The 11,634-nt window shown below is 40.5% G+C and overlaps 1 protein-coding gene across 1 annotated transcript; it reads right to left on the bottom strand.

The window, feature by feature from the left end:
* Positions 1 to 1,022: 1,022 nt before the first annotated feature.
* On the bottom strand, positions 1,023 to 7,790 carry ankrd33aa (ankyrin repeat domain 33Aa). The gene is made up of 6 exons (XM_079360389.1): positions 7,206 to 7,790; positions 5,553 to 5,871; positions 5,272 to 5,401; positions 5,057 to 5,197; positions 2,458 to 4,171; positions 1,023 to 1,597 (listed from the first exon to the last, which is right to left on the bottom strand). The coding sequence occupies exons 2-5, from the start codon at positions 5,808 to 5,810 to the stop codon at positions 3,357 to 3,359; spliced, it is 1,344 nt and encodes a 447-aa protein (XP_079216515.1). The 5' UTR covers positions 5,811 to 5,871; positions 7,206 to 7,790; the 3' UTR covers positions 1,023 to 1,597; positions 2,458 to 3,356.
* Positions 7,791 to 11,634: the final 3,844 nt, after the last annotated feature.

The following is an 11,634-nucleotide window of genomic DNA, read 5'->3' as shown; positions in this document are numbered from 1 at the left end:
TTTTCTTTTAATTTATCTATGCTTATTTTTCATCTGGGCTTATCTGGGTTGTTTCAAGAGCTGCATGGCCCTATTCCTTAAGTCATTTTTTTCACTATTCACTGGAGTAGAGAAAATGTGATATTGCTTCATACATTCCCTTTTTCAAAGGTAAACTGTAGTTAAAGACATGCCTTCTTTTTCTCTCAATGTGGTCCATTCAGAACGTCAATATTAAGCTGCAGCATACATTCATCTCCAGAGCTTACATTGTCTTCAGACTTATGTGTTACAAGTCTCTATACTGTTCCCTCACTGAGCAGATCTGTATTTATTTTAGAGCTGACCTCAAGTCCCCAAGTTCCCTCCTGCTCGGAGGAAGTGAGCCAAAATAGTGAACAGTCAGTGTCGCTGAAATTAATGTTTTGTCTTTTATATGTTTATATTATTTGACTTACTTAAAATGTATGCGTGAAAATGAATTTATTTAAAACAGATAATCCCATGAAATATTCCTGCCCAAATCAAAGCAGCATTTAAGGCTAACTAACAAAAGCTAAATGTTATATACTGCACATTGGATTAAAGGATTAGGCAGTAAGATTCAAAAGCCACCCCATGCCACTCTCAAGAGCGCATTAAGAGGCTTCATTAAGAAGCTCAAAGTAAGTTTATGTGAAAAAGTAATCAAGGTTATGTGCCAGGAAAGAGGAGCACCAGGTCGACGAGAGCAAACAAACAGTAATAGCTGTGTCCAATGGGCTCCAAATTCAGCAAATCAAACATCAGAACCGAGTTAACTTCAGAGGCAAATGGAAAAAAAAGTTGTACAGTTGTTGTATTTTCATTGGCATGTGTTTGTGAATTTTCATTGTTCTTGAATTTTTGCTTGTTCTCCTACATTTGGCCACCTGCTCTCGTCAGCCACCAAACAAACTTGAAATGTGGTTTCGTCTCGCATAGACACATACTGTACGGTATTGTAGTAGTACCAAATATGAGGCAGACGTGCAAGTCCAGTAATAAAAAGGAGACAAACTCCCTTTCAACCTCACAAAATGTTTTATATAAACACACATTTTCTCACAGTTAAGATGTAAAAGACCTGATCATTCTGAGTATCCTTTCACTGTGAAATAAACAACCACAGAAATTGTCATTTGAATACACAGTATCTATATCTGTATATATATTTTTTCTTAGTTACATATTGAAGTACCTGTTCCAGTTTCAGCCTTGTCCTGAAATATGCTTAATGTTTACAGTATGAAAGATTCCCTGAGTAACAGGATGGGTAAATGATTTCTTTGACGTGCATGGCGAGCTCTGCAGAAAGTCAATCTTTTGTTGTTTAAAAAGAAAATATAGCAGCAACTCTGGCAATCATAAAACAGTCCGTCATGGCACCTTTAGCACCAGATGGATGACTTGTGAGCAGTCTCTGGATTTTCACATGACCCGGCAAAACAGTGTGGAGCATTACAATCCTTGAAAGAGACAGAATAGGTATTTGATACTCCATTTTCATCAGTGAGGTATTGGTTAACATATATGAAGGAATGAAAATGAAATGTTTCACAAAACTCAATAAGGTAATGGATTTCTGTCTCACAATGATCTACCGTAAATTCCGGACTATAAGCCGCTACTTTTTTCTCACACTTCGAGCACTGCGGCTTCTACTCCGGTGCGGCTAATGCATGGATTTTTTATGGGGGACAATGAGCTTCTGCCGCAAAAACATTTGACTTCGTCACGTCGGATCTTAATATCAGTCATTTTGCGCTTCATGCACGCACCCTCATGATGGAAAACACACGGAGAAATACATATGATGCAGCTTTCAAGTTAAAGGCGATCGACCTGGCTGTCAAAAAAGCTAACAGAGCTGCTGCACGTTAAGATGACACTGACAGCGACAACAGAGACTGAGGAAGTGAGTAATGAAGTCATTCTGAGGCAGTGAATGGATGGACTTTTTCTTGTGAAATATATTACGGTCATCTTTTTCATCAGCCGTGTTACAGACACCGTCGGCTAGGCTTCGTATTGTAACGGTTCATGTTGTAAAGTCAGTAGTTGATAATGTGTTCATAATTCCGATTATGTGGAGAGTCAGTGAATGCACCACCGAGAACGTGTTGAGTGGCTGTATGAGAGAACGCTGGAGGAGAGAGTTGGATTGTTACGGCAAGTTATGTGTTGCTCTCTGCTGTAAACGGCGTGGTCACGGCCGACAGTGATCGGGTTATTAAAAATTATTATTTGAACGCTCTCGTCGTCCTTTAACGTCCGTACGGACGCTACAGTATTTGCGGATGTTACCGGTAGCCTACGTCTGTGTAAATAGCTCTTGTTATAGCGTGGACACCTGCGGCTTATAATCAAGTGCGGCTTATATATGTACAAATACATTTATTTACTTATTTTTAGCCGGTGCGGCTTATATCCAGGTGCGCTCAATAGTACGGAATTTACGGTAATTATTTTATTTTATTATTACTCTGAGGCTCAGTTCAGACTTGTAAGCTCAAATGTAGCCTCCTCTTTGCGTTTGTGTTTGATGGATTGTAGGAATTGTCTACTTGCTTAGCAGTTTTTCTCATTACTTGAGACCTATTCCATATCCTTGTTTCACTTCCTGTTTCCGAATTTGTGAGAACAACTTAATAGCCAAACTGTATAATGGAGTAAAACCAAGTTTAAAAAACTGAAATCAAACAGCTTATATAATTAGCACAAAAGAGTTTTTGGATAAATGATTTCAACTCTGGACTGCAGACATTTTTTGTTATCTCAATATAGATGATTATTAGCTAAACAAAAAAAAAATGCATTTTTGATTATATGGATTTGCCTTCATCTGGTGGGTATGCAAGAGACTGCGAGCATCAACACAATCCCCCCATTACTTCCCCAGTCCAATTTGTTTAATGAGGTATTCCCATTGAAGAGAATTATAACAGTTTGTTAGCAGCCATTGTCTCTTTAAGCATTCGCTGTAGAGGAACAAATCAGGGTTTCACCTGTTTATCTCATTCCCTCCATTTAACTTGACACAGTGTTTTTAACTAAAATACACAGTATTTGCTATTACTTTGGTTATCTTGCAGTTTAACAACAAGATGGCACCCTACTTAGAAATCATTCACAGAAGAATATTCCTCATAAATATTGCGTTTTTTTCCTAAAAGAAATATTTGTGTGTAAATCCACAGTCAGTGTTTGTAAATCTGCACATGACATGCCACAGTGCACCATAGAAATGTTCAGCTTTCAAAGCTAAAATAGAGCTTGTGCTACCTTGTGTCATTGTGTTTGGAATTACACGTCGTCCCTCATGCTTGAAATGATCACAGTGAAAGTCCTTTAACTTCTCATTTTGAATGTTTGGACCCCTTCACTTTTTTCTCTTCTTTATCCTTTTCCTGTTGTTGCTTTTTCTCCCTCTTCTTCTCTTCCTTGGCTTCCTTGTACTTCCACACTGGAGGCTCCAGGTAGCCCCTCTGCCTCTTCTTCTTTTTCTCTTTCTTTGGAGTGGGCTCTCCAGATTTTGTCACCTCAATCTTGGGAATACAGCCCGAGGGGAAGATGCTGTTTCTGTGTACCATGTTGCGAGGAATGTAGCTTCTCATGCCCCCTGATGGCATGCTCTCCCTTCTCTCTGAGTCCTGGCAGCAGGAGGTCAGAGACACAGATTTGGCTGACACAGCAGTGGGAGAAGCAGAGGAGAAGAAACCTTTACTGTGAGATACTGCAGTCTCCTCTAACTCTCTAATGCTGTGCTTTTCAAGCAGTTCAGGGATGGCATATCGGCGCTTGCCAATCTCTGGTGGGCTGGTTGGACAGAGGGGGCGGCAACCAGTTGCTACCAGGGGGCTGTGGATGCTGGTGGTCATCCGAACCATGTGGTCCAACACCCCGTTGTCCTCCGGGTCATGTGGGAAGCTAAAAGTAAGGCCATCTTTAATGCGCTGCCTCAGCTTCTGACTGGCTGATTTGCTGGCTGTGGCCTTTGCTACAAGTTGCTTCAGCTCGGGCCACTCTGGAATGTAGCTTTCACAGAACTGCTCAGCAACAGGGTGAGCCTGCAGGCGCCGTAGTCGCAAAAGAGTCTCGAACCTCCCCGTCCTAAGAACCCAGTCCCTCAGACCTCTCCCTTGGACCAGGTCCATTGCATTCATATCTGCACCTGCATATGGGAAGGCGGGTAAAAGAAGTCATTAAACAGTTTCAATTTCATGGGCAAAAACATCTTCAAATATGTTTAGTATATCTTAAAATAAGGTCATATTTTAAGATATACTAAACATGTGTTTGTGTTTGGAGCACAATTAACTGGAGAGACAGCAGAACACTACCAGAGGTAAGACAGGTCATATAACAGCAGGGTGAAACAGGGAGCAGTGAGGTTAAAAAAAACAACAAAAAAAAACCTCAAACCAGTCCAGAGATCTATGATATAAAGACTATTCTCAAAACTGAAATATCAAAACTAAAAATAATAGGAATTCTGATTCTGGTTCAGGTTCAGGAATTAATTTTACATATTGTTTAAGGAAGACAGTAAGCAGTGTCTGTTTTAGAGATGTATAAATCCAGGTCATGAATAATCCAGATTTAATTACATTTCATTACAACATTAAACACTCCCAAAGTTGCACTCATATAATACTGCAATATTGACAAATTGATTTCTTTTTTTTCTAAATGCATCCTGTCGAGTTTATACAGGACTAATCCAAGCAGCCCAGAGAAGAACCGGATTAGTTCCCAGATCAGATGTCCTGGTTTACTCTGTACCTCAAAGGTATATGACCAATATACCGTTTGCTTTATGATTGTGTGAGCAGGTTTGTATTGTACAAAGTATCATCATACTTGTATGGTGATGGTTAATGTAGCTTTTTCCTGAACCAGGGAAAATGTACCATTGATGAGCTTCTCCAAAAGTAAAAATCTGGGATGGCTGTCACAAATAAATAGTTTGTGCTGATAATGCGTGCATGTATACGAAAAGTATTCCTTTCAATACAACATTTAAAAAGTTGGCAGGTTTTCGAAACTATAAACTTACCATGCATGAGCAGGGCGGACACACACTCTTCTCGGCCTTGCAGGCCTGCCTTGATGAGTGCAGTGAAGCCACGGGGGTCTCTGACTTCAGTGTCCACACCCGAGTAGAAGTTAAGGATGTAGTTGAGAATGGTGATGAAGCCTGAATCGATAAAGATGGTGAGTATTGACTCGAGAGAGGTTGGTGTTATGTGCTGTGTATGCCAATAGACATACCTGCCTGGGCAGCTATCATTAGAGCAGTGTTGCCATCATTGTCTTGGTGGTTGATGTCTATGAATGGACATGTGTGCAGCATCGTGACAATGTCTATAAAGCCCTTGTTTACAGCCAGCATCAGACCGTTCTGATGAGAAGAAAAGCATGAAATAAGTTGACCTTTATCCATCTCTCACTTTACTGTTATTTCAACGTTTTGATGCAGAAATACAGACCTCTGATGTGGTGTCAAAGTCAACTTCCTAGTGTGTTAAAAGGAAAGCTAGAATCCATCTCACCCTGCCGTTGATGTCAAGCTCCATGGCCTCCTCCTTTGTTACTCCTCTCTCCAGGATCCTGCGCAGGGACACACTGGCATTCCTGGCACAGGCCTCATACAGCGTTTTGGGTGGCTCTGTATGCTTTTCATCCGTTTCATATTCGGGAAGGACTGAGTCATCAGAAAGGACGCTCCCTGAGTCAGAATCATCAAGAAGGATCTCCGAGTCCTCAGATGGGCCATCGCCCAAGTGGGGGTCATAATTTGCAGTGGCCATTGGACCCCCTTCTGCCTGGGATCACACCTGGATGTCAGGTCTGCTGCACACCATCCCACATCTTGAATAAGAAAAGATCGAGTTTAGTCATGGACATAAAATGTGAAACTTTGCAAGAAACAGAGTGATGGCCTGCACTACCTCAAAGTTCCTCTTAGTTTGCCAAGTTATGATTTAAGACCATCAAGCTCTGTAAACAACTCATGTTCTGTTAATAGGGCATACAAATGTTTACTTACACTAATATGAAAGGTGTTGTGGTTGTGAAAATATGTGTTCAAATACGCGTAACATTAGTGTCATCTTGTTCAGGGTTTTGCTTAAACGGTTGAAGTAAATCTGCAAGACTAACAGCAAACCAGCCTTTGGAGATGACATGTTTAATGGAGCCGAAGTCCTCAAAGGTCCTTGTCTATAAGACATGATGCCTAAAGAGGATAAGAAGCTTCACCTCACTTCAGCCGTTCTGTCAGAGCAGCTGATCTGTAAGTCTGTCAATTAAAGAAAAATCTGGAGGCTGACTGTATAACATGCTTTTCACCAATGTTTATTTACAAGCTCAGCCATTTCTAGAAGAGCAGAGAAGAGAGTGGGGAGAGTAAATGAGTATTTTTAGCATATTTAAGCTGATTAATGTGTGCAAAAGTATGCCAGACATGCAGACATATCTCCTACAAAAAAAAAAGAAAGCTACAGTAAATGAAATTACTTTGAATCCCTAGAAGCTAATGAATGAAGGCGTTGTAGGAGGAGTGTATTGGGTTAAGAAGGCCATATGGTGCCAGAAGGAAAAGGGGGGTGGGCCACTGACAGCATCTGCCATGCATGGTGTCTAAACCCTGTCAAATTTCTCTGCAGTACATAAACATCGGAACATCGAGTTGCTGTAAAATCCAAAAAAAACATTCAAAAGGCAATTCATTCATCAATGGTGGCAGTCCTCGGGCTTCCTTGGCTCCTACATACATCACTACATCACATCCACTCAAGGAACGAATGCTGTCTAATAATTGTATGCATGTAGTAGCTGTGCACATGCTGACAATGACACATTAATGCAAAGTCATTAGAGTAAGAGCATCTTTTGGGTAAGCTCTTGTTAAATGCCTGATAGAGCTGCTCAACTCCATTAATCCCATAAACACATGTTCCTAACTCTGCGACGTATCATATGGGAATGGAGATCACCATTGCACAAAGTTAGCTTCCTCTTCCACTTTTTGCACAACCATAGACAGCTTCTACTCTGCCATGGTGGCCCACTCTTACTGCTCTAAGAAAACTGTGTCTTCCTGTGTATCCCAGATATTAGCCTTCTCTGTTGTTGCTCTAAACCGTGCTACAGCAGAGGTAAGATAAATTCTCAAATCACAGAGTAACTTGTTAGAGCCTTACCCTCAAACAGTCCAATCAAGGGTTGGTCCTCCTCTCTTCGTCTTGTGGGTTAAACCATTCTTTCATAATATTGGACTTCCACTCATCCTCTTCCTCTTGCTGGAAACTGGTAACTTCACATTTCCCAAACTGACACCCGCTGAATTCCTTCCCCCCTCCCTCCATCTCTCCAACTGGCCAGTTAGATTGCAGAAATCCATCCAGGTCCCAACATAGACTGTGCTGTCCTAAGTCAGGCAACATGCTCTCTCCCTCTCATCCTGATTATAGAAGATTTAAGGATTAAGAGAAAGAAACAGACAGCAGCCAACCTTGCTCCTCTTACAGTCTGTTGAGTTAGCCTTCTCTCTCTCTTTCTCGTCTCTCTCACTGTCCCTCTCTGAATCTGCTCATCCACAGCTCTCTGCTGCCCGTCTGTTGTGTCAGAGCAAACCTCTCCAACTTAGTGAATCACGCAGGCTGTGGTTCCTGAATGTGGAGCAGTGCCGAGGACCCCCTGCTTGAAACGATTTTAGTGTGTCTTGAGTTTGTTTTCCCATGGAAATCCATTTGGGACAACAAACTAACCCTGTTGTTACTCTAATCCAGGGGGCATTGGATCCAATTATTCCCATATACATGGATGCTATGTTATATGTTGCACACACGCTTTACAAAGCTCACTGTACATGCATTGGTTTTAAAAGTTCAAGGAATCCACTAGTTTTCATATCCTGCGTGTTTGAATCAAAAACCCTCTACATTAAAGATACCTTACAAAGTGTTTATTTTGCTTTTACCAATATAAGTGCAAAACACATTTAAAGTAATTTAATCTGTCGTCAACTTCTTTGTCAGATTCATGGTGTCATTTTATTTTATGTCCTCCTCTTAGTCTGCAGCCACAACCTTCCCTGATGTGGACGAGCCTTTATTGTTATGAAGTTTATTCATAGCACCACAGACCCCATCATGTGGTATCAAAGGAGCATGTAGAGATTAACCCTGACTGAGTTTGAGTTAACCAATCAGTGACTGTGCATGTGAAGGTAGCAGGATTTATGCAACAGTTCCTTTTTGTTAAAGCGAGGCACACCGCCCCTGTGTGATCAAACGAGGTATTGCAATACTTGGACATGACTATCAATAAGATACTGAGACAGTTTATGATTAAAATTGTCAAACACATTCTCACTGTGAATACAGCCTCGAAATATGTCTGCATGAGAAATGGAAAATCTAATCATTTCACCAACATAACGATACATTACTGACCATCAGACTAAAGCAGAACTATCTTTTCCAATAAAGTCCATTCAAGTTTCTCTGCAAATTGTTTATCATAAGCTGTTCAGATACAGATCTGACCTGTAGTGTCATGCTACCTGACCAAACAGAGCCATTACTCAATAGGTGCTATGTTTAGACACAAGGGCCTGAGGTGGGACTTCTTGTTTCTTTGAAACACAGGAAAAGGAGAAAAAGGAAATGCTCTGTGGCAAAGATTTATTACTTGTGAAAAGGACAAAACAAAATTGAAGCAGACAGGAAGAAATCCAGAGGAAAAGGGAGGCATGTGTTTAGCCCAGCAGGGTGGGGTACTTGCTTCTGGTTTCTCTTTTATCTTTACAGAATACAGGAATGATCAGCTTGGCCAGACGAGGGCAGCACAGCACACTCTAAAACCAGGTTTATGTTTACTTTAAAATCAGAGTATTTGAACAGGTTCCTCAAAAAGAATCCAACCAGTCCGACAAACGATCACTAATTTGATGTCAGAACATTTTGTCCTGACGCACCTCTCTGGAAAGTTCTCACACTTAACTCGTAAGGTCAGAGTTATTTCCCTCCTTTCTTTTGAAAATTCCTGACTGAGACACTCACTCATCACTGCAAAAGGCAGTCCAGCTGCTCCCCAGACACCAGTGTACCCAGCAGAGGTCAGTGGTAGAGCAGAAGAACTTGGAAAGAGGCTTGGGAAGCAATGAGCTAAGTTTAGCCGGCTTAATGATTGCAGCCATGTGCTCGGCTAATATAAGAATGTTGGCAGTCTCTCCGCAGCCGTCTTACCAGCACTTTGCTCTGACTCTGTGAGCATCTGTCATAATATTTCCCGGTCTGTGACTATCAGACAGAGCACCTCCCCTCTCCTCCCCTCTCCTCTCCTCTCCTTCCCTCCTCTCTGCTTCTTTTTCTCATTGTAAGGATCTAAAACCTCTCAAGTATCGGGTAATGGGAAGGAGGCAGAGGGTAAACACAGTTAAGCTATTTCATATTAGGAAAAGAGAAGATTTGGAAGAAGTTATTAGAACAAGATGTGTAAATTTGTGGTTTTTGTTCTTTGACTCAGGGGGTGGGGGAGTATCAAAACTTAAATAAAAGAGGAATTTCAGGATTTTTAGGACTTTAACCAAACCTGCATGCTAGCCTATAGATCAATGAAAAATGAAGAGTTGCAAAAGCAATACAATTGCAATGGCTTATACTTAATACACATACAGTATGTAGTCTGAAAAATTGCATACATAATTCTCACAATATATTTTAAAATCCGAAAGTAGTGTAAATATTTAGAAAAGGATACCAATGTTGCAAGGTGAAGAGGGATATTAGCAATTTCTAACTAGATTTCAGAGATACTGTTTACAAAACTGTTCAGAGACTGTGGTTTGTTTTCACATCATTCTTGTCCTAGTAAACTTTCAAAAAGTTATAAATATTTGGATTACTAAAGAATCGTTTTTCGGAAAGTCTTTCGGAAAGTTTTTCGGAAAGTCTTTTTCAGATTCTAAGACTTCTGCTGGTTACGTTGCAGTGCATGGTCAGCATCATTTCATGTCTGACGGTAGATACAATTTTAAAAAAGTGATTTTATTAGATTTACTTCACGACATAAATAATTCTCCCTGACTCAAACCAAGCATAAAAGAGTGTATTCAGTCCGGGGATCTTTATTGTAATATCTATAAATTCTATATCATCACAACTTAGGATATTACTTTATTGATCCCCAATGGGGAAACTTATGACTTCATGAGATACCCCGGATACCTGTCAAAATACTGAACATTTCATAGTCCTCCGCTTGACTTGACAAGGAAAGTTTATTTAAATAGCACATTTCAACAACAAGGAAATTCAAAGTGCTGCACACAAGACATCAAAAGCCTCATGACAGAGGACAGGATTGGGCCAATTAGCATACTAGCATGCAAAAATACATTTAAGCTTTAAGTGAAAAGCAAATTTCAGCCTTAAAACACTGTAGCTGCTTAACGCTTATATCAAGGCAGTCCTGAATCTGTGTGGTTTACATTAAAAAGTAAAACCAATAATGAATGACTTGGTTTTGCTATGTCTGTATGGCTAATGCTGTTTGTTCCATTGTTGCTCTGGTGTATTACAAGTCTATAGACTTGTAATACACCAGAGCAAGTGTTATCTATAGATAGTCCTTTATTTATTTGAATTTAGTTAATAAGTGTGCAGTCACAGTGAACATATCAATAATAGTAATGGTCAAGAGATATTTTCACTTCTGTCTAATAATTGCACATTTATCCGCTGAATACAATTGCCAAGCAATAAGATAAAAACTTGAAAAATCTGTTGAAGTGATGTGACCTATATCCTTAAAACAGCATGCAGGTTCTGGGATTTATATATGTTTCTTGTAGGGACAATTTGTTTAATATTACAGGTTAATTCCAGTCATAAGTCAACAATCTGGTTTGGCTATAAACAAGTGAAAAGTATTTGTAATAGACGCACACACCCACACCCACACACATACTATGGAGGGGTGGATCCATTCTAAATTCATGCGACGCATAGCGCATGGCTTTCACTTGTTTGTGATTTTTAGTTTGTTTAGGATTTATAAAAGGTTAAATTAAAGGGACATTTTTGTTGTAGATCTAATTAAAACACAACGCACTGTGTGTGTGTGTAAATATCCCCATAAACTGTTTTGCACAAGCTTGCGGAGCATTAAGCACGTACACGCCTGCGCGCCTAAGTGTTTACATGTCACACCCCCCATACACACACACACACACACACACCTACACACACACACACACACACACACACACACACACACACACACACACACACATACGTTAAAGTGTAATACAGACTACAGCAAGTGTCATGCAGGGTCAATTTGTAAACAATATTACAAGCTTTCTAACTTATGACTAACTAAAGCTGTGGGTACTATTAATCACAGACTTGGCTGTAAAAGAGGTTTCGTAAGATGTGTGCGCGATTGATGACAGTCTCTTACACAGTTGCGCTTCATGGGCTGTGTGTTCAGACCTTATTTGGGGCTGCCCCGCTCACACGCTCTAGTGTCGCTGCCTGAGACAGGGGCAGAAATAAAGAGAGAGCATGCAGGGTACCAGGACAGTTCAAAGACAGAGCATAGAGAGAGAAATAGAGAGCGATA

This window comes from Symphodus melops (assembly GCF_947650265.1).
Source record: "Symphodus melops genome assembly, chromosome: 13".
NCBI lineage: Eukaryota > Metazoa > Chordata > Actinopteri > Labriformes > Labridae > Symphodus > Symphodus melops.
This window is presented reverse-complemented; position numbering and strand designations above follow the sequence as displayed.

Excerpts from the sequence above, each read along its gene's own strand:
- ankrd33aa (XM_079360389.1), bottom strand. The coding sequence starts at position 5,810 with ATGGCCACTGCAAATTATGACCCCCACTTGGGCGATGGCCCATCTGAG. Across the intron at positions 5,198-5,271 it reads AATGATAGCTGCCCAGGCAG|GCTTCATCACCATTCTCAAC; the intron begins GTATGTCTATTG and ends TTATCGATTCAG. Across the intron at positions 4,172-5,056 it reads GTCCGCCCTGCTCATGCATG|GTGCAGATATGAATGCAATG; the intron begins GTAAGTTTATAG and ends TCCCATATGCAG.